Source organism: Brachyhypopomus gauderio, chromosome 11 (assembly GCF_052324685.1).
Source record: "Brachyhypopomus gauderio isolate BG-103 chromosome 11, BGAUD_0.2, whole genome shotgun sequence".
NCBI classification, from domain to species: Eukaryota; Metazoa; Chordata; class Actinopteri; order Gymnotiformes; family Hypopomidae; genus Brachyhypopomus; species Brachyhypopomus gauderio.
This window is the reverse complement of record NC_135221.1, coordinates 10,462,602-10,490,506: the sequence shown is the minus strand read 5'-3', so window position 1 is coordinate 10,490,506 and position 27,905 is coordinate 10,462,602. Positions and strand designations below refer to the sequence as shown.

The following is a 27,905-nucleotide window of genomic DNA, read 5'->3' as shown; positions in this document are numbered from 1 at the left end:
CACACACACACGCACACAGAACACCAGGTGAGGAGCACAAAGATAAAAATATAGTAAAATATACCAAGAATATTTACTGTTAGCCTGGAGGTCTATTTCAGTAGCACTGCCACACAGAATGGACAAACAAATCATGAATAGCATTAAAAACATTTATTATTTACTAAACATTGATTTCAGAACATTTTCCAAGCATAATACATAATTGTAATCAAATGACATTATTTTTAATGTAATAATTTTTTTTACTGAAATAGCAAGTAGTAGATTTCCTTAATAACTAAAAGTTGAAAAATCAAAAAAATATATAAGAATGTTTCAATTTAATCAATTTAATAATACTGAGCATAATATAACATTTAGATTTAAAAATGAACACATTTGCATAATGGACCTGATTTGCATTAGACTGAGTTGGAGTTGGACACAGAGAGTTAACTGTGGGCCGTCCCTGTGCAGCGGAATGAGGGGTGGTTGACTGGGCCTGCCCACTGCAAATGTCTTCTGCATGAAGTGGCGTTGCTGTTAGATAGTTCCAGACCTCCGCTCTAGCTGACATCTCCCTCGGCTTCTGTGTGCGCTGAACAAAAGGTAAGAACCTTCCACTCTTCACCTCCTGACTCCAACACTCAGATCAATCTGAGATCGACACCCATTGTTTTAAACATTGTTGATGTTCTCTTTGAAATATTGATTAACATATCCTGGATAAAAAATACACTCATTTTTTTATCATTTTATCATTTTATTTTCTGCTGCTGGGGAAAAAAAGTGTGGAAGTGTTTTCTTTCTTGCTTTAGTCTTTTTTAATGTCTTTCTTACCTTTTCATTTTCATGGGCCACAGGTGTCCAATTTGTTTGTAAATGTCATATTATCACTCGGTTTCAAATGATATTGTTCAAGAACACTTTAAAGAAGTTAGAAAAGGCAGTTGCTGAGACAATTTTCTTTTTTGTGGTCCGCTTGAGCAGAGAATACTTCAATGTCATGATGACACAAAACAAAATGATGAAGTATTGTGTGCCACATAGGCAACGGGAGGGGTGAAGGCACAGCAGTGGGAGGAGGGATGGAGAGAGGGCTACAAACCCAGACACAGAGAGAGAGAGATAGAGAGAGAGAGAGAGAGAGGGTCCAATTTCAAGCAGATCCCTCCCAGTTACTCCCATCAAAAGGAATGCAAGTTGCCATGGTAATTCTCACCAGCTGTTGTGGCCTGTGTGTACAGATGCCTCTTCTTTTGTCAAACAAGAATGTTTTGAGAACAAACTGATAGTCCACAGCTGCTAGATGCTAAGCTGGAGAGTGCTCAAAAAAACAAAACAACAACAAAAAAAAACCCCAGCTCTCACGTTCCGGACAGTTTAATCTAGTTTTTTTATTTATTTACTTAATGGACAAAACATCATGTGTATTACCCAATGAGATTTTTGTCACATTTTCTCTCTCGACTGTGAAGAGGTGCGATTAAAACTAAAGGTGTCCTAGTTTCTTTTTAATTGGTCACACAGAAGGGCCTTCATTTCACTGCGCCTATGTGCTTTAAAAGCTGTGTGCTTAAACCAGACCAGAAACACAAGCAAGCCAGGGAAGCCCAAAGGTGCGGGGAGGTAGGGAGGTAGGCGAGCATGAAAAAACCTTCGGGTGAAGATGGCACTGCAGACCGCAAGCAATCAGGCGTGGGCTGTGCTTGCATGCTAATGGAAAAGTTTCACTCTCAAGCCACAGTGGGTTGAACAACGACAGGCAGAAGAAAGCAGGAGGCTTGGCCGACATCCTGCTGCTCAAGAGCAAAAGGGAGAGGGGGAAAGAGCCCGAGAGGCAGCCTGGGAGGCAGTGCAGGGGGGCTGTGGGGCATTTCGCTACTACTCCTCTGCAGACCCAGCCACTCACATGGACCAGGCACGCAAACAGCACAAACGTCTAGATGCACAATGCATAACAAATGCAGATATTTAAGGTCAAATTAGTAATATGTGTGTACAGGGCCGGAGTGGGCCCCTTTTTCTGGCCCAAAATTATTTTTCCCTCCCAATCGGCCCAAACTAGAGATTGACATGAGCCGGCCCATAGCCACTCCGGCTCTGTGTGTGTGTATACACATATACAAAATAATACTAAAGTTGTAAGACCTTAGTAAGTCTTACAGAGACACATTAGCTAGTGTGATTTTACTTCTGAAGTAAATGGAAGGAGCAGATAGAAGGGAGAATGTGGGAATCCTTATAGGTGAACTGTGTCTGGCTGTACTGGGGGCTGGGTAGAGTGACTCAGAGTGGTCAGGTGACTGGAAACTCAGGTTACATGGATTCTACTGCTTGCTTTGTTTGTCTCTGAGATCCCTGTCTTCAGACCGCTTCCTGCAAATCAACGGTAGCAGAGAAAGAGACGTCCTATTGTGTTCATTCTCACTACCTCTTTCTTTCTAAGGAATCTGAGCTTAATACTTGAGGGGCCTCTGCTACAAGAGAAAGTAGTTAGGTGTATATGGAGAAAGAAGTGTTTATTCCAAACCACACACCTTCAAACACAGCACACGCCAAGGTATTTCTGGACGAAACACCCCACACGTTGTCTGCTTGTTTTTGGATCCGTTACCTTGCAGGCTGGGCCGTTTGGTTACCATAATGCCACCCTGCTGACATTGTCACTTGTTTATTTATTCTGTACAGATCTCGGTGAGATTGTACCTGTTTTTCTGCTCACCACAAACCATTGCCCAGACGCAGGGTAGTAATTGACTTGTAATGGACAGGTGGCTTGCACAGTGTTTATTTTTGATGCCAAGTGGCTTCCTGCCTCGTGAGTCAAACCAGTATGCCACCCTCTGAGCCGAAGGACCTGGCACAGGATACTGATTATGGTCATCAACATTTCATAGGGAAGATAAACATTACCTTGGAACTTTTTTGGAGATCTTGAATCATTTCGGAGGAGGTCGACAGCCTAGATGTTGCTATTTTAGATATTTTCTGAGAATCAGAGCATTGCATATTATCACATATTTATTACTATTATTATTACTATCATTATTATTAATAAATTACATATTTATGACATTAAACTGCTGTGCAGTGTTGTTTTGCAAAAGAACTGGTGATCTGTTTGGTTGAATTCCTTGAGCAGCGGCATTTATTGGCACTTATTTGTGGATACAACATCACTGCTACACTGTTTTTCCAGGCCCTAAACCACCTGTTATGTCACTATAGGAGAGCAGAAAGAATTCCTTAAGCCTGCTGGGCTTCGGGAGAGAGCAGCGTGCCCAGAATCCCTGCTTTTAATACTGCACAGCTTGCTTAGCTAACAAACAAAATAGCGAGTGAAAAAGGCATCCTTTATATCACCACCACCCCTTCAGTCTTGTTTGATTATGAGTACAACTTTCCAAATAACATTTTTGCCTTTACATAAGTCCTTCAAGAGACTGGCATTTTTGGAAAATAAACAACATGCAAATATCTAAAAACTTTGAGAGGTAATGGAAAGACCCATCCAAGCTAAACACAGGAGATGACGCAACACATCTCCCCCTTTCTTTCCAAAGCTCACAGCGCTTTGACGTCCAGTCTGATTAAACGGACGTAGCTCCCAGTGGAATGCACCTTTTCCCCTCTTTTCCCCCCGAGTTCCCTGAGAGAAGATTTGTAGTACGTCGGCATTCACGGCTCAGAGCAGAGCTCTGTATTTTTCCATGGCTAGGTCCATCAGAGAGGCAGACTGCGTGACATCAGTTCCTGAGCTCAGGGACGTTTTTTCACTGTCCAGTGAAAACAGCGAGGGGAAGAGGCCAGCCCTGGCCAGCCAGCCAGACGGGCTGCGTTCCCAGTGCCGTCTGGCAGCTCTCCTCATCTGTACCGGCAGCTGCACTGAGAAATGTGAGAGCATGCCACATCGACAGCAGCGAGCATCTGCATCTAATGGTTTAGGCTCGGCACAGATGCACGTCCAACCCAGCACCATCAAAATGATGCTCACTCTTAATGATGAGCTATTCTCCCGCCATTCATAATATCCTGCTGAAGGTCCTTTGAAATTATATTGCAAATACTTCAGTTCAGATTTCCTAGACGATATGTTAAGATTCCTACTGTGGAATTCAAATGAGACAAAATAATTTATGATTGTTTCACGATAAATGACCTTACAACAGGCACAGTGCTAGATCCAGATCTAGAATTTCCTCGTCTCTGCTGAAGAATTTCTCGCATGCTTGAATCCTTTTGTTCATTGCACAAGAATTCCTACATCAGATTTTCAGTTAGGAAGTGTTGTTGGGTCAGTGGTTCAAGGAGCATAGAAAGGCCCCTGAGGAACCCCACGACTTGCTCTGTTAGACAGATAAGGCTCAGTGATCCCTTTCCAATGTCAATCATGTGGTAACATGTTCATTGTGGCTTGATGAGTGACAAGGAATTGTAGTGCCTGTCACATATTAGCTTCCCCCAGTATTTGACCTTCTGCGTCATCAGAATGAATCTACATGGTATGTTCAGAACGAACGCTGAGGTCCTCGGTCCTTATTCCACTGTGTGCCTCCTTTGTTTAATAATGAGAATCTTTGATGCAGATGCTTCTTAAACATTAGTGGCATTAGTGGCATTTTGGTATTTACAGAGGGCTCTTTGTTTTTCATGTGCATGAGTGAAAGGATGTCTCACCGTTGTCATGACAGCCCCCTTGCAGAAGGTGCATGCATACCTTCGTGCTCAGTTCCAAAGAAAACAAAAGTGTTGCTGCTTTTCGGCCATGCTGTCTATCAGAGCATCTAGCATGAATGGCTCGATACCATCACAGAACTGACTGCAGGCGTGTTGCTTTGAATGTGCAGACATAAACAGAGACTCCCAGTGTTTATGAAGGACAAGGAAGAGGGACACGTCTGTGTCTCAGAGGAGGAGGTGGGGGTGTGTGATGACTACGGGTTTTATCGAGCAGTAGGATAACGCGGTTTCACAAGGACAGCCCACTGCATTCAGTGATTGCAGTGGGTATCTCTGGGCGGGCAGGGGCAGATGGGAGGGGCCAGCGGAACAAAGACATTCGTGGTTCTTATCTCATACCATCGCCGCGTCTGTTCTGAATACAGTTTCCCGGCATACAGGGCAGGTCTGTTGGGAGAAGCTAGTTTCTGTTCAGGCCACCGGAGGCTAGTAAATGTTGTGAGGTGTGAATGTGAGTTATGCTGATCTCATAGCAAAGAAACTGGACAGGACTGGAACGTCAGGCCTACTTCATGTGTGCGGAGATGCCAGGGAACGTTGGCTGGTTGGGTCTCCCTCTCTACCATCTGGAATCCATGCATTTAACCATCTGGCTCCTTATATATACTCTCTCTGTATGTGTACCCTGATCACAGATATATTAATATATACCCCATTACTGCAGATATATAAATATATACTTCATTATTGCAGATATATATACTTCATTATTATTATTGTAAAATAAATGTCATGGATAGCTGAATTTGTGTTTGTATGTCTGCAGGCTGAATCCCAACATGAGGGTGTGGATCGTCTTTCTGTTGTGCCTGGCTGGAAAGGCCCTGGCTTCTCCAGTAAGTTCACCATTTGCACGGCAATGGTGCGAATGGCATGCTTATACAAAGTGTGCATTTTTGGATGCAGTTTGTCATCAGTAAAAGTGAACATGATGATTCATTGGGTTTACACTGAGGTTCATTTGTTTATGCTAATTAAATAAATCTTACATTTCTGCTCCTCTGGTTGCTGAAGTCAGCAAAATAGACTTAAACAAAAGTTAGCATTTAATCTCATAAACACATTTTACTGATATTCATTCAAATCATTTTCTTTGCAGGTAGAGGAGCTGCCAGTTGAGGAGGTAAGTGCCAATTTATTAGGATATTAAACATTCCAAGCAGTTTGGGATTCTGCAGGCCATTTTCCTCTCAGCAGAGGAACCAGTCTTATTCCTCTACATGGGAGCAGATGTATCTTCATCTGCACACACACATATTACTCTTGTAAGTCCTTAAGGGACCAAACCCCCACAGCAGTGCTGAAATGAAGCAATTATCATTATGTCACTGCTTTCCCACATGTCCATGCTAGACATGTCTTTAGGTCCCAAAACTCTTTGTCTGACAAGCCGTCAACACAGAGCTTTTTCACTTCTTGATCTTTTGATGTTTTGTCAATATTTAATACTTAGTCCTACACAATGCAGCATCCAAGTGCCATGGGTGACACATACTAAGAGTGCCGTTTTTCCTTCAACACAGGAGGTGGGAGCCAACCCAGTCCAAGTGGAGACCGGAGAGTTTGACGAGGCCATTGAGGTTGTTGAGGATGTTGTTGCAGAGAGTAAGTATGCTGAAATAACTCAAGAAAGCTTAGTGACAAACACAGGCACATCCTGTATGCACACAGCCTAATACGGACCGGTCTGTGAAACACTTTATAAACTTTATTCTGGTACGTTATGTGGAATCCGGCTTCTTTTTGTCCGGGCCGCCATGTTGTGAACAGAATGAGTAAATGATACAGCAGCAAGCGTATGAAGTTTCTGGTAATGACAGACTTCACATAAGTCAAAACTAGACAGCTGTAATTATGAGTTACCCAGGCTGTGGTCTCAGAAAGCTCAACTTAAATGCCACTCATCCAGCCACAAAACAGCCTAGCCAGAAAAAAGAAATTCAGGAAAGAGCACTTTACTGAAAAACGCAGGGGAAAATATTAGATGTGTACACTCTAAACCGAATATCTGGCAGAGCTGAATTTGAGCAAAGTCTAAATCGTTTTTGCTTTTTACTCTTCCTCCCCCAGACCCCTGTCTCAACCATCACTGCAAGAAGGGTAAGGTGTGTGAGCTCGACGACAACAACGAACCCATGTGTGTGTGCCAGGACCCTCTGACTTGCCCCACCCAAGTTGGAGAGTTTGAGCATGTAAGTGTTTCTAATGTTGGGCCACTAGTGAGCCATGTGTAATAACTCATCTAGCCCAAGGCTACGTATGAGGAGGGACGATGTATAGGACTCTTGGGTTAATATTCTTCTGAGATGGAATTCTGATTGAAAGTGAAATTTGTCATTCTCACAAAATATCCGGTCAGCAGTTCCATGCCTTGCTCACAGGCATGTCCACATATTGGAGGGATAGCAATCTAAACCTGTGGGGTTAGAGGCCGTGGTGTCTGAGCGTTGCCTTCTTGCGTTTTTGTAGATCTGCGGCACCGACAACAAGACCTACGACTCGTCCTGCCACTTCTTTGCCACCAAGTGTGCACTAGAGGGAACCAAGAAGGGGCACAAGCTGCACCTGGACTACATCGGACCCTGCAAATGTGAGCGCGCCCTGCACCCATAGTGCAGATGTTTCACGTTTCTTCCTTTCCTAGCGCCATTCATGAGATCCCATCGCTTTTCTCCAGTGACTGACGAGCTCCAGGCTGGAGGTCTCCCTTAAGGGGGACTCCACGTGCACTGAGCAAGGGGCAGGTCCTGGCTTGCTTGTGTTACTCCACCCTGCAGCGTGGGACAAGCCCCCCCCTTTTAAACCTCTCGCGTGCAGAGTCTGTGCACACAGGCTGGGCCGAGTCTCCGGCCTGAAGGGTGCAAATGGAGCCTCTGGTGTACGGTTAAGCTCACAGATGAACTGAGGAAATAAAAGTAGTTTACTTTCTGTGAAGGAACTAATAGTGGTAACACAATCATGAGCATCGAGGGCGGAAAAGAATAACATTTAAGGATTTGTTTAATACACAAATATGTGTTGAATCGGTTGTGACATGTGCTGACATGTTGGGCTCTCTGCAGACATCGAACCCTGCATGGAGAATGAGCTGAACGAGTTCCCCCTGCGTATGAGGGACTGGCTGAAGAATGTACTGGTCACTCTGTATGAGCGTGATGAGGACAACAACCTGCTCAGTGAGAAACAGAAACTCAGGGTAACAAAACACATATGTCATTCATCTTAGTTATTCCTAACACAAAATACCAAAGAAGGAAAAAAGGTGTCAATTTTTGTAAATTATGTATTTTTAATTTTTTTGAAGAGTTGTGTTCTGTGCTCAAACCATGTGCTCTTTCTCCAGGTGAAGAAGATCTATGAGAATGAGAAGAGGCTGCAGGCTGGTGACCACTCCCTGGATCTTCTCGCCCTGGACTTCCAGAAGAACTACAACATGTACATCTTCCCTGTCCACTGGCAGTTCGGCCAGCTCGACCAGCATCCTGTGGATGGGTCAGTTCTCACACCCATCTCAGTATCTATTCCCTAACAGCTCCCACAAAGTTACATCAGCCAATTTCTGCTTTTATTAATATTCAAAGTATATTTATAGTTTTTATTTCCCCTAACTAACCCTTTGATCCATATCGTCTTTACGAACCCGTACAATAAGCCGTTCTGAGCCAAAGCCTGTGGCCATTTCTGTCTCCTCCTTAATGGTCTGGAAACAGAGCTTTGCTGAGGTCTCTCTGGTGGCATTAGGATGCAGGTGAATTGCATTGTGGGTGTGTTTCAGGTTCCTGTCCCACACTGAGCTGGCCCCACTGCGTGCCCCTCTCATCCCCATGGAACACTGCACCACCAACTTCTTCGAGCAGTGCGATGCTGACCAGGACAAGTACATCGCCCTGGAGGAGTGGGCCGGCTGTTTCGGCATCAAAGAGCGTATGTTAACCCTTTAAGGGTTTTTTAATCACACTTTTTCTTGGAATCCCCCACCATGTTTAATTCATTCATTTACTAACTCTTTTCTTTTCTGCTTACAGAGGACATTGACAAGGACCTTGTCATCTAAACCATGGACAGCATTGACATTTCCTAGTTAGTCTACTATTGGGACAAGGTGCTAACCATTAAATTAAAACCATGTTAATGGTGCTAATTGCGATTTCTAATAACCTATGTATACCACTAAAATTTAAACTGTAAAAAAACACATGCACAGTCCACACTAACAGTCACAATAAGTGATAACTTCCCAATTTTTGTTTTTTGTTTTCCGATTTTGTGCAAATGCTAAAACTAGTTGGTGTAACTAAGCAGACGCTTGAAAGCTATGAGCAGGGTGATGGTGAAATAGACAATGGACTTTGCACGTGGAAAGCCTTTTTTTGCAAATGGATGCACAGAGAGATAAATATTTTTCAGAGAATCAGGGCTTGGATTTAAATGTCAATTAGGAGTTACTGAGGTGAATTTGTAAAAAGAAAAAAATAAAATTTCTAAATAAATGTTCTTTCTGCTTGCTTTATAAACCATTTAGTTTCCTTTGTTGCACTCTTTTGGTGGGGTATACACTGTTTTGGATGTTTGTTTAGATTTAAATAGCTTCTTTAAATTTGAGCCCTGAATAAAAGGTGTGTTTGTTTATTTGCCCATTATTTCTTGTCAAAGAATCAGGGTAGAGTGTTGAGTTTTTAAAATAAAAAAAATGAACAGTCATTGAAAATATTATTTGAACTCAAAGAGGAAAGAATCTTGCAGGATGAGAAATTTCTCCCTCTACATGTTCACGTACATCTGCAGTATTTGCCACAATGTGAGCAGTATGAACCTCTTTACATGAATAAAGCTACTGAGATTTCCAAACCCAAATATTGCATGCCTTCATCTTTCAGCTCTGAATATCTGACTGGCTTCCTTCTGCTCCTACAATTGTGTTTCTGTTCAACTTTGTTGAAGTTCAGAATTAGCTGAATAATGTCTTTATTAATTCTGTGCTGTTCTTCTTGCTCGAGTCTAATGAGATGAGGTATTTATATATGCTAATTGTTTTAATTCAGGCAAAGTACAAACATATAACTGTAAATGTTCTTACAAAAACACACTACTGCAAGAATACATGTAAATGACTTTTAAAAGATCTCCAACCAAAACGACAGGATCACAAACCATATTATGTTTCCCCGAGGGAGGAGTGGACATGTCTGTAATGTTCCCTCATGTTTTGAGAGTATTTCTGTATCCTCTACTTAAGAGGTCATTTTGAAAGCAAAAAAAAGGCTTTGCCCATCCCACAGCTCACACATGGATGTGTAATGCAGGGTGTGGTGGAGAAAACCAAACAGGAATGGCTGTTTTCAGAGGTACATGTCGGGGACAGAAATGGTGAAACTGGAGCAAAACACTGTAAAAGGAGTTCTGCTCAACTCAGCAGTATCACAGAAAACAGTAGGTTTTAAACCGTAAACTAAAAGAAAAAGCAGCATGCCTAATGTTTTTACTGCATAACAGCAGAATTTAAACGAATATTTTGATCTTCAGCATTCTGAAGTGTTAAAATTGTGTAAAATTGAGTGCTGGTGTTCTTTTCGACATTACAAATATCTGCTGTTCAAAAAACTTCTGGTCCTCACCACTACAGCTACAACCATGTTCACGTCGTGGATGCCGAACAGATGTCTGTTGCACAATATTCTGGGAAACTGGAGTCATGGTCCCTGTAGTGTTAGAGCGCCTTCTTGCAGATATGGGAGAATCGTGCTGAGGGCTGTTTTCACCCAGTCACCAGCGTTACCCTTCCAACCAGACACTCTAGTCACAGACCTCAAACAATGGCAGAGCTCCGCCCACCAAGAGGCCAGTCCCTTGCACAAAAGGGAGGAATGGATCTCATGTTTCCAGCCCTACTAGAAGTACAAAAAAATTGTAAATACAGATAACACTTCAACACCTTATGAAAAAGCCAGGAAACTATATATTTCAACGCAAACCCACATATTTAATCCGATCGTATAGTTTTGCATTAAACCTAAATAAAATTAGATATTTATGCTTAGAATTGTTAGTCAGTAGGTTCGAGTTTTAACAGATCATTAATACGCTGGCAGTTACTTAAAATCACCTGGCTTATTAAATTAAATGTAGATGTTACAATTAATCATAATACTATCCGCGTGTCTAGCTGGCACATAGCGTCTTTTTCAACGTCCAGTCTCCCTGGCCTGACTCCTGAATGGGATGTGTCGCCCTCTAGTGGACTAGCAACTTTTAATAATACTAACACTGAAACAAACACCACACACACACGGAAGTCTCATTTTTCAGGAAATGTGGGGCCTTAACCTATCTTCGTTAGGTGTGGAACAAAGACAACACCGCTCGAGTAAGCATATTCACAGTTGCCCGATATATGTGTGTAGCTGGACTCTGGATTTGCAGACTGGGTGGACGACGTGCGACACAATAGTCTCACCGAGGCTCCAGCTTGTGCCGCTCTAACAATCTTGCTTCTAGACAGAGCACGCCTTGGTGTCTTCCGATAGGCCCTATGGGGTTCTCTTGGTTACAATTGATTGGATAATAGTGAGGGATTCTGACAAACTGATTGCTGATTGGCACGAGCAACACTGTGCCGTGAGCCTATTGGCTGCCAGTAATCGCGTGAACCCGCCCTGTTGTTGCTGCTCAAAGCGAATTTGAAACCGGCTAAGCACGCGCTGCCATTCTTACTCCACCCGGCACAGGAGGAGATTATATAAACTCACTCGAAATTTCTTTAAAGTCGTTATAACGTTTTCCCTCCTGGTAAGTAGTGTGGATGTACACAACGCAACTTTAATAACGTCTCACTTGTTCCAGATAACATCCATATGTAGGTAATGAGGATTAGTCAGTATCGTAGCTAGCTGCTTAGCTCGTTAGCCAGTGTTTCTTAGCTTAGCATCATCAGGCTACCGTGGACTAACGCTAGCTGGACTTGATTTCGCTTTTTCTTGTTTTTTTTTTTTATAATGAGGCTGTTTCGTTTTATTCAATACCGTTTCACATTTTCTTGGAATATGCGTTAACGTGATCGACGGAGCCGTATCATAATTACGAAGTTTGAAGGAACGGGCGGAATTTTAGTTAGCCAGCCGGCTAGCTGGTGCGCGTGCTTCGCCGATGCGCTCGCGCCGCGAACACGCCACTCGGCGCGCGAGACGACGTAGACCGCAGGCCACTTCTCTAGGTCGGTGGCTGGAAACACAAAATAATGTCATCGAATATATGTGTTTTAGACGTTTGCGGACATATTACTTTAGATTTTGGCGAGTATTCTGGCGAGGCGCGTCAGGAAGCCTGTCTCGTGGCTAATTAGCCATTTGAGCTAATGTGAAATATTGGAGCACGTGCTTTATTTTTAGACACCGCCGTTGTTCGCGCCGCGCATCCTGTTGGTGGCGAGCACCAGTTTTAGCATCAAGAACGATAACGACGTGTTCCGATCACAGACATCGCAGGTATCCACACGTCGAAGGAAGCGATGTTAAAGAAGGAGCGACGCAGCATTTACTGGGTGGGCTGCCTTAATCACACGGGCCTGCAGGCGAGAAACTCACCGCGGTTCTGCCATTAGCGGCGGCGTGTAATCCACCCAAAGGGCGCCACTTGTTTTGCCTTTGTAAACGAACTTTACCCCTAGAAACTGTAAATTACCAAAATTGCATACATTGTATGCAAAAAGCTACACGTATTGCTCCGTCTTGATGTGTTTATTAGTCAGTTAATTTTGGTAATGGAGTAGATGGCCTTTTTGCAAACGGGCAGTTTGACGTCCTATCTGTAGAGTTTTTACTGGGCCGTTGTGTGGTGTGGGGTATATTTTATACAGATAATGTTCTATTTCAGTTGAAAACAGCTGACCAAAGAAATGGTGATGGAGAAGCCAAGTGCCCAGCTTGTCGGGCGAGAGTTTGTCCGACAGTATTACACCCTTCTGAACCAGGCTCCCGACTACTTGCACAGGTGACTAACAATGAACTTTAATTTAGTGTTAGCTGTTTTTTAATTTATTTATTAGGGCCGCACAATACATTCGTACTTGTTTAAGCATGATCCCATTGTATGTATAAATGATCCCTAATCCTCGTGGCATCAAAAGTTTGCTTCCACAAAAACTGATTGAGAATATTGTATGCACATTTAAAATAAATGTTAATATATATTTAAATAAATACATTGAAATGCATTTATAATAAGCAAAAACAACCACTGTTAAACCAGTCATGTTAAATATTTATAGGTTTTATGGGAAGAACTCTTCTTATGTGCATGGAGGTCTGGACAACAGCAAGCCAGCAGAGGCGGTGTATGGTCAGTCGGTAAGTAAATAGCAATGCAAACCCCCCCCCCCCCCCCCCCCTTTTTTTTTTTGTTGCTTGCAAATGCCTTCAAATGTCTATAGTGTGCTTATAACCTACTATTTAAATGTGCTGTATTTATGACCTTCAACCTTTTTCATTGTTTTGAATAGGAAATTCATAAGAAGGTGATGGCGCTGAGCTTCCGGGACTGCCACACTAAAATTCGACACGTTGATGCCCATGCCACCCTGAACGAGGGCGTTGTAGTGCAGGTGATGGGCGAGCTGTCCAATAACATGCAGCCCATGAGGAAATTCATGCAGACCTTTGTGCTGGCCCCAGAGGTATGTTCTCCATTTTCCTCGGGTGGTGTAGCTGACACACAATTTTTTGAGTCTTTCCCAAAAATGGCACAAGCCTTGGTAGAAATCCAGATTGGTTACATTTTGTGCTCGTCAGTCATTTCGTTGTTAGCCAAAAGTTGTTTTTTTCCCAGCTTGATGGTCTCAACTGTTTATTTGTCAACGTTGATGGTAGCATCAAAGCAAATTCATGCATCATTGTGTCTGGTCTTGTGTTTTGATAGTAATTAGTCTCTCTTTTTTTGTTTGCTTGCTTATGACATCTGAGCCACACAAGTCATTATTTTTATTAGGTTATTCTTTGTTACTCACTGATAATGTCATGCATTCAGGGCAGCGTTGCAAACAAGTTCTACGTACACAATGACATTTTCCGCTATCAGGACGAAGTCTTTGGGGACTCGGACTCTGAACCTCCCGAGGGTGAGCTACTCAAATGCTGTTTAAAGGCTTTCCGGTGCAGACTGTCTTGGCACAGTGCAGATTGTCATTCATCTCTTGTCATTGCAGAGTCTGAGGAGGAGGAGGTTGATGAGAGAGTGAACTCTCCCGAGGTCCCACAGGAAGAGCCACTGTATGAACAGACGCCTTGGTAATGCCTGGCTCTCATAATCTTCTTAAAGACCACATTGTCACACCCCATTAACGTGTAGTGTTTAGATCTGGCGCAAATAACTCTCGTTTTGGTTTAAAGCAATATGTTAATTCATGTTGCTTATTTAAACCTGTTCTCCACCGAATAGCGATACGTACAATAGTACATTTTAAATGTGTCTTTTCTAGAATAAGAATCAAAAGCAACGGGAAATGGCATTATTTCAGGCACTAAAGTTTTCCTTTGTTATTTTTTGAAAGACTCAAGGCTGCAGAAATGCCTTGTGCTGTACTGAACTGTCATCTCCACCAGCCTCACTAATTAACTATTAAACGTAACGTAGCTCTGTGGAGTAATGTGAGCAGCCAGCAGTTTGTCACCTGCATTCTCTTGGTTGATGTGCATGGCCGCGCCTTCCAGGTCAAATATCTGAATTTCACGTGAAGGGTAAAATGTGTCGTCTTTAGTGTCCATAGTGTTTGCAGACCGATAGTGTCATTGATTGTGTGGCTGTGACTTTGACACAGCTTGGTATGATTCAGTCAGACCGAGAACCTTCCCTGGGCATGCGCCTGCGTAACAGGACACTATCCTAAACAGGAGTGTTTCGTTATTTTTAGTCCATTAAGTTTTGAAGTCTGTACATTATTTTGTTCTGTGTCTAGGTGAGCAAATCACGTCTCTATTTTTGTGTGAAGCTTTTAGGGTGTCCTTTTATGGTGAGATGAATATTTTCTGTTTGTTGAAATGTAATTACAATGTAGTGCACATGTGCTATAACAAGGCATTTCTGTGTGCTTCCAGCCCCGAGCCAGAAGTCTCTCAGGAGGAGGTGACCATTACCCCAGAGCCCCTGGCTGAGCCGGAGCCGGAGCCTGAACCAGTTGCCACAGAGCTGAAACAGGAGTCTGCGAGCCAGCTCGAGCCCCACACTACAGAGAAGACTCCCCCCTCACCCACAGCTGCTGACCCAGTGCCCACCATGCCAGAGGACAGCCGGGTATGCCCACGCCCCTACCTCCCTTTAGCCTCTGGTGTAGACTTATGCTCTGCAGTGTGGCTTTAGAACCTCAGATAACTGCTCTTTTTTAGGGAAGGTACACACAGGCTTCTTTTGTAGTGAGATTTGGCCACTTTTTTGGTTATCAAATAAAGTGAAAAAAAAGGCAGAAATTCTGAAGGTTTTTTTCCTCATTCTTCCTCAGCCTTTCTCATGGGCTTTAGTCACCAGTAAGAATCTCCCCCAAGGAGGGGTGGTGCCTTCTTCAGGGATTCCCCCTCATGTAGTCAAAGCTCCAGCTACTCAGGTATGCTGTCATAAACGGCTCTTCAGTCATTTTAATACAATGTTCTTTTAATTCTCATGTGAGGATGTGTGTTTGTCAGAATTGTAGTATGTGGTATTGTTTGACGTTGAAGTTCTAATTAAGGTTATCCCAACTTCGCCCCACCCCCCACCACCAGATGTAAAAATTTTTATATAAACTTATGTTTGATTATATGACATTTGAATGTGTTATCGCAGCCCCGGGTAGAAACAAAGGCCGAAGTCCAGACAACAGCACAGAGACCTCAACGAGATCAGAGACCGCGGGACCAAAGGCCAGGCCCATCTCCGGCCCAAAGAGCTCCTAGACCAGGTGAGATTGATGGTCACGCACACAAAAAAAGATTGAAATGGCTCCCTATAGTTATTCTGAAGCCTAGATTGTGCTCCACGCACAATCTGAAGCCTATATTGTCGTCCAATTCCCAATGCACCAGCCTGTCGTGCAGCAGTAAATAAGAGTGACAAAATCCTTATTTGACTACATGAACAACAAATCGCTTGGCACAACCCACTGCACCACGAGACTCTGCTCTCACTGAGTTAGAATTTGGACATGCAGCGAATGTGGCACACAGTAGCCAGTACTTCAATCTGAATTTAGCCTGGGAAGCATTGCTCTGTACGGGGGTTTGCCCTGAGAGGGGGTGACGGGGGATGGACAGAGTAATTAGGGCTTTTTAATCCAAGTAATTACAAAAGACTCTCACTTGAATGGCTTTTTTTTCCCAGGCAGACTAATTTAAAATTTTCATAGTATGAAGAGAGACTGCCTGCAGCCTGTTCCTGCTCCCCTACGTCTGTCCTTTCTGAATAAGCTGCTCTTCCCATGAAATTAAGTTTCCATCATGCAAATCACGAGTGCTCTCTCATGTAGTGTCGGGGGTGGAAGGGGAGGGGGGTTGGCCCGTGGCGGCGAGGTTCACATCTCCAGTGTAACGATGCGTTTTCTGTCGGCGTGTTTGCAGTGCGAGAGGGAGAGAGCGGCGAGTCCGAAGTGAGGAGGGTGGTCCGGTATCCCGACAGCCAGCAGCTCTTCGTGGGAAACGTGCCGCATGACGTGGACAAGGCCGAGCTTAAAGAGTTCTTTGAGCGTGAGTCGTTTAAAATATTGCCCACATCCCTGTATTGGAAAGAGAATTTGGCTTGTGCGATGCCAACGTAAAGTTTAATCCCCTTCCATCTGCCTTAATATGGTACTGATTAACTGTAATTTGCATGCCCTCAGAGTATGGCCCAGTACTGGAGTTGAGGATCAACAGTGGTGGCAAGTTACCCAACTTTGGATTTGTGGTATTTGATGATTCAGAGCCAGTACAGAAGATCCTGAGCAGTCGGGTACGTCTCGACATTCGGATGTCACATTGTAACTGTTTTATTATGATGTAATAATGCATCATACATGATGTAATGATCTTATTGCATCAATAACGTAAAGGCATGTTGATTAATCCAGCCCATTAAGCTGAGGGGCGACGTGCGTCTGAACGTGGAAGAAAAGAAGACCCGTTCGGCCCGTGAGGGAGACCGGCGGGACATCCGCCCCAGGGGCCCCGGGGGACCTCGGGACAGGATAGGAGGGCCTAGGGGTCCACCACCCAGAGGAGGCATGGCCCCCAAACCTAGCTTTGGTGCTGGACGCGGAGCAGCAACCAGCGATAGTCGCTACGCAGGACCACGTCAGTGAAGCAGCTCGCATGTCGAATCACTGCTGATGCAAAGTCAACCCGAGCAACAAATGGCTTCCCTCATCCCCATGTCCACGCCACTCCTTGGCAGTGGAGTGGGATCCCACCCCCTGTTATCTGGACTTCTCCTGTATTTGAGTTTGAACTTGAATTTGTTGTAGACAAACAAAAAACTACTTGAATTGTGGAAAAGAAAAACCCAGCGTTTTTTGGTTTTAGCGTTCTCTCCCTGTTTCTTAAAGGAACGTGTTTTTACTGCTCGGGCAATCCTGTGTATTGCTAGCGCCCGCTGTCAGGTCAAAGTGCAAGTATGGTTTTATTTGGAATTGCCAAGTCAAATCATGGTTGTGTACAAGTGACTGTCTAGCATGTCAAATATCCTGTTTGCACTTCATCAAGAATGACAACATATTTTAACAACTCTGCTGATGAGAGAACAGAATAAACTTGATGTACTGTTTTGAACCCTGTCTTCTGTTCTGTATTAAACGGGTCTTCTTGAGGTGATTGACCACTGAAAGGAAATGCACATGGATCCAATTTGAAGAAAATATAATTTGCTGTTAAATGCACTTTCCCAGTGCCTGATTACCCAACTGCCAGAGTTGCCTTGGCCAATAACCCAACAGGCAACCCTGAGGAATGTGATTGCTCCCACAGCTAGGACAAGTTAATATCCTCTGCCTTTCAAAAAACTTGAAAATGCATTTTTATTACTTACCTAAAACTGGAAACCGGTTGTCTGTTATATAGGGCTATTTGTTGCACTTGTTCTTTGAGCACAATCCATGCTTACATTTTCAAAGGATCAAGGATTACTGGCTTGTAGACTATCCCAGGTGCTCTGTAGCCTTGAGGTCTTGTGTTATGCTTAATTAATTGGGTATGAGCTGGATTCATTTTCCTCATTTCCTGATGAGCTGGCCAAGTCTTAAATTCAGCCAAGCATCCAGAAATCAAGGCTTCCAGGCTTGGTGCTGGAAGTTGAACCAACTATTGAATACTTTGCCAGTTTTTTTGTCACTCAAAAGACGTTTCTTGTTTCGTCTCTTTATGGAACTCCACAAAAGCACAACTGCGGTGTGATAATGATGAACAGCTTTTCTTTCAATCTGTGAAAATGAAGCGCTTCAGCTTATGTAGCCGCTGAGAAATTGGATTAAAGGGGGGTGGCCACATGTTGCCTGGCTATGGCAGAGGGGGGCATGGCTCATTAGTAATCCAGTGGAAACCTGCTGCACACTGCCTCCCTCCATCATGCGGAGGCCCCATACCTCATGACCCAGACGAGCGCATTATGTCCTATCACAACTGGAAACAGCCAGCTGGGAACATCCTGCTCCTGCTCCCCTAGACTCAGACAAGAAGACCCTCACAAATACCTGGTGCCCAGTCTGCCTTCGGTTTGAGCTGAGCCTCCACGTTCCCCATAGACCTGCACCCCACTTCATGCTCTCCATAGACCCCCCCTCCACGCTCACTTGCTTATCCTTTCAGTCATCCACTTAACGGATATTAAAAGCATCCAGCTATGACCCTGGTCTTGTAATTATCACACAAAAAGAGCACTGCCCTCTCTGTGGAAATGTGGCATACACTGGAAAAAAATTGCCAAAAGCTTCTTGTTTCTCTGGCTTTGAGCCCTGAGGTGGTTTTCAGGTTGATGTGATTCTAGTGGTACGGTAGTGAAGGGCAGATCCAGCGCCAGGACATATACAGGGGGGGGCGAACGAAATTTCGGGGTGGCGAACGAAAGTTGCTGACGGGGGGGGGCGATCGGTCGCCAGTGGTTGTCCCCACAGCAAACTAGTAGCTCAATAATAATAATAAGACCCTTAATAATAACACCCTGAATAATTGGGACTTATTATTAAGGGGGCGGGACAGTTTGCCTGAGGGGGCAACTCCCCGTGGCGCCGGGCCTGGGCAGATCACACATGCTGGCTGGTCTGGGGACGGCAGAGGGCCCACTGTTCTACCAACCACAAGAATGCAGGAGACATTGGCTCAGCAAATCCTTTGTGGGTCATAATCCACTTGCATCATTTGAAAGCCATGGTAAGTACAGGTGCGAGACCAAGAGGAGACCAATTTTGAATTTAGTCTAAGACAATTTTTGTAAAAAGCAAAACAAAAACAGGTTCCATCGGAGAGCGCTCCTTATGAAAACTGCCATTTTTTGATAAAACCAGTTTGGTTAATAGTATGTGAACCTCTATATAAACACAATACATCATAATGCATAAAGACAAATTCTTGAACTATAAATTGCATAAAATTCCATTGTAACATCTTTTAATATTTACATATACATTAAGATTCAGTTATGCACATAGTGGTATTAAACACATTCATGTTTTATATAACTCAATGTAAGCAATGTACACAAAAACATCAAACTGAATAATGTAAACGTTTTATAACATTTAACAATTCAACAGTGTCAATGAAAGAGCGGGGTAATAAGGGGTATTAGTGCAGTGCTCTAGGGGCACGAGGCAGCGAGGCAGGAAAGGACAGCAGTGCAATGAGTCAAGAGAAAGTCACACAAACCGCCTCTTCTGAGCCTGGGGCACTCGACCCAAAACTGATGACTGTGGGCCCAAATTATGCAATATTAGGTTTCTGTGCCCTGTGGCAAATTTGAGTGGGCAGCAATGCTCGGAGTTAATGAAACGACTGAACGGAAGCTCATGACATTCCTGTTCAGCTTAGAAAATGCTTAACATTTACCTTGGGTTTGTTTTTCCCTGCTAGTGAAAAGCTGCTGGCAGGTTTGATTGCTTGTTTGGTTTTTCAGGATGCTATGAAACTGGACAGCGTAGCCTCAGCTCATTCACTGAATGCAAGAGAGCATCATTATCACCATGTTCCTCACCGCTGTATTACACTGAAACAGAGTGTAGAGGGGGTACTCGGCCCTGGACGTCACGTTGTTTCCTTTCCTGAAGTTCAGCACTCATCTGTCTCCCACAACTGTAACAATTTTTCAAAAACAGCTTGGAAGATTTGTTCAGAAAATCTTTAATAGTAGAATTAGCTTTAGCATAATGACATATTTCAATAAATATTTAATTATATATACAGATACAGCAGAAATGGTACATTCCTTTTTTCTTCAAATTACTCACATTTCTGTATAAGCCAAAAATATCTGCCATTATATTCATATTCATGCAAAATACTCCATGATTCAGATGAAAAAAGGTCTCTGCTGAACCTTCACTCTAGGTGATGATAATTAGCAAATAAGGAGTTGCACTTTGTGCCAGTACACATTATAAGCAAGTAAACCAAAACAATTAAGGCCATACTAATTTGTGCAAAAAACAAAACCTTCTCCACAGTTTTGTGTACAAAGGTCACATGACACGGCCCCTTGTCACTCTCAGTGACCATCGTTCTGCAATAGTTAACAAGAAAATGACAGAAGGCAACAATATAAAATATAAAACCATATAGGAGTAAGTCAAATGAATCATATCATGCCTCATAAATCGAACACTCAAGGAACAAATGCAAACACTATTATCGATATTTGCATGATAAATTAGCCTTGTGGAGATTCACTGCAGGTGTTTTCACATTGCACTGTCCCTCTGTTCTCAGATCAGTGCTATCTTTCCATGAACTTAAAACACTGAGATCCTCCAAGTTCTTCTTTCTCTCTAGTACCGTGTTTAGCAGTGAGGGAAAGTGGGCGTTCCAGGTTGGGCTTTGGCCGTACACAGCAGCATGATTACTGTAGGTAGGTACTGTAGAGTTTGTCATCAATGCCATGTTGAGCATCAGTTTTACAAATTTTGCTTAGCTTTATAGTTAGCATAAATGATCGTTAAAGTGTGTACAGCAAATTTGCACATTTCAAATGTACACTATACATCTCGCACCTCTATGAGTTGAATGAAAGCACGTGCCTTCACTGGAATGGATGACTGCATGATGGATAAATGAGAGCTGTTATGATTTACAATATAATTGCTACAAAGGCAGACATTGGGTCAAAGTCCAGATCTATATAATTCTAAAATGTGTTCATTTAAATAACTGTTGTTGCAGTGTGTTTTGTAACTAATTACTGACACAATAATGTGTACTTACAGTACAAGTAGGTAGTTACAAAGCATGATCATTTGTAACAATTATCAAAATAAAACTAATGCAAATGTAACTCAATATTGAGTATTTTTGGTAATGCACTAAAATCCAACCCCAGTTCAGGAGGAGTAGTGGGATATGTATGGGGTTAAACAGCTACAAAGTTATGGTTCTCATTTCTCAACAAATCTGTTTCAGCTCTTTTCAAACTGAGTCACCTGTACTATCACTCAGGGCTGTGGTTTGGCACATCTAAACAGACCAACATTAACGCAGTGCACATTCAGATTACACGTATGAACCAGGAAATGTACTGACATCTGATTACTTAAGGTAAATTCATTTAGGCAATACCTGTCCCAATAATTAAATATAGCCCTTCGAATTTAGTAGAAACCTTTCGGTGTTTATAATTTTTCTACTGTCAAAATGAAGCACATGTAACTGTGCGATAGAGTTCCAACTATTCCACACAAGATCACACGAGGAAGCTACCAAACTGCACATCTCACCAACGTGATCACTGATCACCAACTTGATCAATTTCTTGATTTCCTTGATCTAGCTCTATTACATGTTTAACTAGTCAATACTGCTGAAAGATATTATACACTCAGTATAAAGAAGTGTCCTGAAAATATGAAAATGTTGCAGTTTGTGTGTCAGATTCTACAAATTTTCCTCAAGAGATAAGGACAATAAAGACATGAACAACCTGCTGACGAAAATCAGGAAAGTGTAGATCTAAAATATCTGCATATTTATCATGAGACTGTTGGATCAGGTAAACTTTTCCAACCCTGAAAGGCAATGACAACACTTTAAAATGGTTTTTCTTTGGCCCCTAAAATAAAGTGGGTAAGCAACAGAAATGTCCGAGACATGAGCGCTAACTCTGCCCCTATGCCCGTCGAATGGTACACTCCAGCTTCTGAGCTCATGGCAGAGAGAGAGAGAGAGAGAGAGAGAGAGAAAGAGAGAGTGAGAGAGAGAGAGAGAGATATGATCAAGTCCAAAGGGCACCACATGGAAAAGCAAGCCTTGGCATGCATAGTTGGGTCCTGAATGACTGAGTGCCTGCGAGTCTAGTCAAACAAACAAACAAACAGACACATGTAATGATTTATGAGTGTTCTTGGTCACTTGGGAATATACGAAATGACCACATTTACTTGTATAATGAGAAAAAATAATTGCATATATTCTCATTGCATAGAGAAGCCACATGAGAATGTATTCCATCAAAGCATGGCATAAATGAAGTCATCATTTAAATATGATGCCAATGATTTTCTCTACTGCATAATACATAATGATTCATAGTTAAAAGTCATTGTAATACACATTTGGTTGTTAAATATGTTTTAGTGTATGATGACGCTGGCTGCTTATAAAAATAAGACTTTCTGCTGCTTCTGAGATCATAAAACATACGAAATTCATAACATCTAAGCAATGGTCATTATTCTCCCTTCATTTAGAGTGTGTTCATGTCATTTTCCGGAGATGCCATGGAAACTCAATGCAAATCAGTGGAGCAGGGAGTGAAAACAGGTTTATGACCCCGCCCACTCACATTAAACCCACCCTAAACGAGCTCATAAAGAACACAACGAAGACGTGCAGGTGAGGCGTGCTCGTCAGCCCACCCCAAACGCAGAGGACGATGGTACAGCAACACGCTGTTCACTGGACACACGAGAATATGACACACCGGGGAGGGGGGGTAGGATGAGCAGAACAGCTCGAGGAACACACTGACCACAACTGACTGGCTTCCATCGGTAATTTGACAACACGACATGGCATTCCCATTTGTCCAGGCACTGCAATGCTTGCAATGCGTTTCTCTCTCATATATATATATATATATATATATATATATATATATATATATATATATATATATATATATATATATATATACAATTTTTTTAACACACAGATTCGCATTACATATTTATGGAAGCACCAAACTGCATCATTAAGCCTTTACTTTTCTTTTCCAGTCACCTCTCTTGAGGAAAATTCCAGTTTTGTTTTAAACATATGATATATTACAGTGCGGCATGTCTCTGTGATATACTAGTAATGCAGTATGTCTTCAAGTTGCAAAAGATGTGTCTCACAAGAGCATCCCCATTGGCTGTCATCAGTCTGTTCAGAAGTTCTCACAAGTGTCTTTAAAAGTTAATATTTTCATAATAGTCATTTTTATTTGTATTTATTTATTTGTTTTTTAGTAAATATATTGCCACATTCATATATCATGCATTTTACTGCATTGCTATTGCACAGGTCCAGATTATTCAGGAGATCGTCTGAGGAGAGATAAACCAAAACATAAATGACAAAAGAAAATCAAAAGAAAACAAATATCAATAAATACCTTTGCCAAAGACTCGCCACTGAAAGCAAGCGATAGGAGGTGGGCCGAGGGGCAGGAGTGGAGGGGTTGGGGGGTTTGGGTGCAACAGCTGGGTCTCTCGATTCTGGCTCACCCATCATCCTGGAGACGCCTACTGCTTGTGGATGTCCTCGCTACGTATGATCTTGTAAATGATCCAGTAGAAAATGTTAAAAATGAGGAAGACGAGCGGGAAGGCGACGCGCGACACCGTGTCGATGCGCTTGGCGCGGCTGATGAAGAGCTTGCGCATCTCCTCCACGGTCTTCTCCGGCGGGATGCTGGAGGCGGGCGCGTTGTTGTTGTTGCCCTTGATGGCCATGCCATCCTTCGCCTGCAGACACGCCGGGCCCATGCCGTAGGCGGCAAAGCTGAACCGGCCCTCCCCCGTCTCGTCCTCCTGCAACAGAGCACCGACCGTTAGGGGGGGCAAAACCACGCACCAGCCCCTCACGTCCCGGCCTCTAAACACACCGAAACGCGCCGGCCCTCCGAGCCCAGCTACCGAGCGCGCTCAACCATTATGCAGTGGGGCTTTGCGCAGATTGAAAGTGTTTATGAGTATTAATCACTGACATGACTGCGTTGGGCGAGAGCGGACGTGCCAGTCGAGATTACACTTGTGCAGGTGAGCCAATGGACCGGCCTGGCTGCCTTCACCCGTGTTTATTCGAGACCAAGCAGATGCTAGACTCTACATGTTAATGAGCACAGAACCAAAGCGAGCACCAAGATTAATTACGCTGCCGCGCACGTCAATATTTCACTATAATCACTTGCAAAAGCACAAACCCGGGAATGCAAAACCGGATGCTTATCTCTGTGCAACGCACGGTCCTAGATTTAGGGCGCGAGCACATAACACTGACACTGTACTGCAGACGTGGTGGGGGTACCGTTAGTACTCGTCTCAGTGAGAGATCAGCCATTTTCTTTGTGGGGTTCCATTTTTAGACACTTTGTCCTCCTTCTGTCCTTGTCTTTTTGCCATCCCATTTATAACTGTTAATGCGTGCGGGGGTAAATGGAAGTACACACTGTGTGTGTGTGTGTGTGTGTGTGTGTGTGTGTGTGGTGGAGGAGGGGCCTTTCCACTGCCCCTCTGTTTAGTACACAGGACTCTGTGACTCTGGGTGCTGTGACCTTCTCCCGTCCTTCCACGGCACACGGCCGCCCGCCGCTCGCCACCGTTACGGATGCTCCACTTTAATCCTGCTGCCGTGTGATTAATGTGTTGCCGCGGGGACGTGACGTGGAGCCGCAACGAGGAGCTGGGCTGCGGCGGCGCTGCGTCACTCCGCCCCCAGCCCCTCCCCCTCCCACCACCGGCCCGCCCACCCGTCCCCGCCCACAGGCCCGCCCGTATCCCCCGCCTCCCCAGCCCTGCCTGATTCATTACCCCCCTCTGTAATTAAAACGGTGCCGTTACATCGCAACCACAGCATGCCGGAGCTGCTCTCCCGCCTCACTGACTGCTGAGAGGAGTGAAAACAAAAGGACATAACAGCGATACATGGAACCCAAACACACACACACACACACACACACACACACACACACACACCCCACCCCCCCGAGCGGCCATCAGAATGCAGTGCACTCTGGACTTCCAGAGGCGTCTTTTGCGACATAACCTCTCTTTCCATTCAGCCATCAGCCATCGGTTTGTTCGTGACTGATGCATCTCTAGTTTCCACTGGCTGCATGTGATTAATGTCACATATTAAATGTCCCACTAGGTGATAGCCAGCCAAAGCTTTAATCTCCTATATGCCAAACATTTTTGCATACGATGCTGGGTGTAGCTCCTCTCGGACTGGCCTGCTTAGTGGGTGTCGTCCTTCTGTATCATCAGGAGGGGCAAAATGATGCATTATATGTTTCCATTTATCTCTATAGCCACAGCCTGCATACCATTACAGTGCATTCATATCTGCCCTTTGAGAGATATGGCCACCAGCCATTATGTGACTCGTTATGATTAGAATGAATGGATCAGAATCAGATATATGGTCTCAGTTCAAATTTAATTAATTTGTTTTGATTAAAGTTCTCCAGTGGAATTAATGAGTAAACAAAAGTAAAACAAGCACGGGACAAGACTGTGGGCTCCCCCGTGCCAACCATCAGCCCAGCACCACGCACAGTTCCCTTCCATCCACTCCACAGAGGAACCTGGGAGTCCTTTCCTCTGTAGCATGTGGCACGGTAATCCCTCTCCACCAGATACTGCCTGGTCTCGACAACAATGAGTTAGGCTGCTTCAACCATGACCACGAGTCCATCATGAGCATCCAACCAGCTCCCCCTGAAACGCTGCAGTGCACAGAGACCCCCACCCCACCAGAACACGGCACTACTGCGCCGTGTGCAGCCGAGACCAGCAGCTCCGTCATCATCCGAGGACGTGCCGGCCGGGCCGGGGAGACGGGGACAAAGGCGGGTCCCCCCCGTTAGCGACCCACCTGGGCGTGCTCAACGAGCCGATTCATCTTCATCAATTAACTGGTGCCTAATCCTCTCTTTGACATTTTTAGGTGGACTGAAAGACAAGAGGTCGTAGCGTTCCAGGTTAGTTATTAACAGGAGGACCGTACACAGTGGAGTGAGGTGACAGGACACAGCAGAGCAGGGGGACAGGACACAGAATGGAGCAGCAAGACGTGGGCGTACCCTGCCACATGTGTTGCAGCTGCCCCTGTGCCGGCCACTCGGACACTGATGTGCTATCTGCATGCGAAAATGTTAAGCAAGCAGGAGTCTATTTATATATAAGCAAGCATATGGATTTTCAACCTCAATTGTTTTATTTTTTTAATTAATTTTTTTGTTTGTTGTTGCTATTTTGGGGGATTCTCAGCCTGCGCCCAAAAACTGCACCTTTGTGAATGTCACGAGTGGCCTGACCAGAGAAATACGCGATGACGGGTGAAAATGTAGCAAGCACCGTGGCGTGGGCGGACCCTGCAGCGTACGGCGCCGTCTTCACGCACGTGACGTCTCACTGCGGGTCTGGCTAATTCACCCAGCTCCCGTCAGCGGGCCGAGCCGCTGCCTCCCGGCCCTCCCCCACCATCTCCAGTAGGGGGAATCCTCCTTCCGCTCTCGCCACAGCCGGGCCGGGTCGAAGTGCGCCTGTGCCAGCACTGGGGACTTGGTTTATTGCGAAGCACGAGGAAGTGACAGCCCTGAGCTGTGGAGGACGGCTCTGACTGATGGCCCCCGCGAGGCACTACGGAGGGTCGGCGCCCAGCCGTGGATCACCGCGGCCAGGAAGCTTCATTAACCGGGGGGAGAGGGGGGCGGGGCGAGGGGGGGGGGGGGGGTGCGGGTGGGGCGATACTGCAGCAGCCCTGCCGCTGACGCTCGGCCTGCTCACCACTGATCACACCACTGAGCCCCACTAGTCTGATAAGAAGCCATTTCCTCCCCTACATAGTATATACTGTATATACTGCATCTAACGATCATGCTGTGCAAATCACCTTTGCAGCGAGTTTATCTGGTATAGCTGACGAATAAACATATAAGGATGTTTGGTGCACATGCAGGATTAATATATAACATTTTTCGGGTGTTAGAGATTATTAAAGGCATGGATTGCATAGTGTTTTCTCATTATTGTGCACGCTGTCTCCTGCAGTGTTTTCAGTGGGCTGTTCCTGCCGGTGCTGTTTTAACACATCACCACTAGTCCCATTTGCCTGTACCACACGGCAAACAATTAGTCTTCAATTTTGTGAAAACACAGACTAATGTTTCCAGTGATATCACTTCCTTTAAGCCTGTGCCCGGAGTGCTTTCCTACGGGGGATGAGCAGTGACATTTGTGCCCCGTTTGCCACAGGTTGTGGAATGGGGCCGGGTGCTAGCAGCTTGTGTACTTTCGGTGTCGGATCTGCGTGGAAAGAGCCGGGGTTAAAACACACTAATCCTCCTGCAGCTACACGGATTCAGGATTCATTCAGAGTCTTTTCTTTTTCATTCCGCGTGTAACTGAAACCCCTGCAAGGAACCCAGCGATGGGAGCTTATGGGGAAGTTACGTTTCAAATCCTCACCATTCACGCCAGCTGACAAAACACAGTTTAGGACATTAGTACTCACATGATTTCAAACGCTGATTATCCTGTTTGAGATTCTGCCCATAGAGGAGCCAGAGCACCACATGCTTAACTCACTTATTAAGATGTTCTCATTTTTAACAAGATCCTTATTCCACCACTCGATCTCTGAACACGGGGCTTGGAGGTGTGTGTGTGTGTGTAAACGGGGAGCCCTCTCCCCGAACTGTGCCACCCCTTCACACACACTGCTCCTCCATCCAGAAATTTAATTATGCTCCGCACTCTCCCAGATGAAATATTAACTCTCTGTGTG

At 44.4% G+C, this 27,905-nt stretch overlaps 3 protein-coding genes and 1 long non-coding RNA gene across 7 annotated transcripts in view; 2 read left to right on the top strand and 2 right to left on the bottom strand.

Annotated features, from left to right (window-relative positions):
- Positions 1-138: 138 nt before the first annotated feature.
- Positions 139-1,314, bottom strand: LOC143526994 (uncharacterized). The gene is made up of 2 exons (XR_013134013.1): positions 823-1,314; positions 139-639 (listed from the first exon to the last, which is right to left on the bottom strand). It is a non-coding gene; the product is annotated as an uncharacterized LOC143526994 (long non-coding RNA).
- Positions 471-9,242, top strand: sparc (secreted protein, acidic, cysteine-rich (osteonectin)). Its single transcript, XM_077021869.1, has 10 exons — positions 471-591; positions 5,492-5,561; positions 5,825-5,848; positions 6,249-6,330; positions 6,796-6,917; positions 7,195-7,315; positions 7,788-7,921; positions 8,069-8,217; positions 8,501-8,649; positions 8,751-9,242. The coding sequence occupies exons 2-10, from the start codon at positions 5,505-5,507 to the stop codon at positions 8,777-8,779; spliced, it is 867 nt and encodes a 288-aa protein (XP_076877984.1). The 5' UTR covers positions 471-591; positions 5,492-5,504; the 3' UTR covers positions 8,780-9,242.
- Positions 9,243-11,358: 2,116 nt separating this feature from the next.
- On the top strand, positions 11,359-17,486 carry g3bp1 (GTPase activating protein (SH3 domain) binding protein 1). Its single transcript, XM_077021867.1, has 12 exons — positions 11,359-11,511; positions 12,595-12,711; positions 12,989-13,067; positions 13,220-13,393; positions 13,744-13,834; positions 13,922-14,003; positions 14,811-15,006; positions 15,212-15,313; positions 15,532-15,646; positions 16,302-16,427; positions 16,562-16,671; positions 16,790-17,486. The coding sequence occupies exons 2-12, from the start codon at positions 12,617-12,619 to the stop codon at positions 17,018-17,020; spliced, it is 1,401 nt and encodes a 466-aa protein (XP_076877982.1). The 5' UTR covers positions 11,359-11,511; positions 12,595-12,616; the 3' UTR covers positions 17,021-17,486.
- Positions 17,487-22,985: 5,499 nt separating this feature from the next.
- The window catches only part of glra1 (glycine receptor, alpha 1), a 34,815-nt gene continuing 29,895 nt past the window's right edge, over positions 22,986-27,905 (bottom strand). For all 4 annotated transcript variants that reach the window (XM_077021863.1, XM_077021866.1, XM_077021864.1 and 1 more), the window contains one exon: positions 22,986-23,926. In XM_077021863.1, coding sequence (XP_076877978.1) covers positions 23,639-23,926 — 288 coding nt within the window. In that variant the 3' untranslated portion in view covers positions 22,986-23,638. The remainder of the gene's footprint in view (positions 23,927-27,905) is intronic.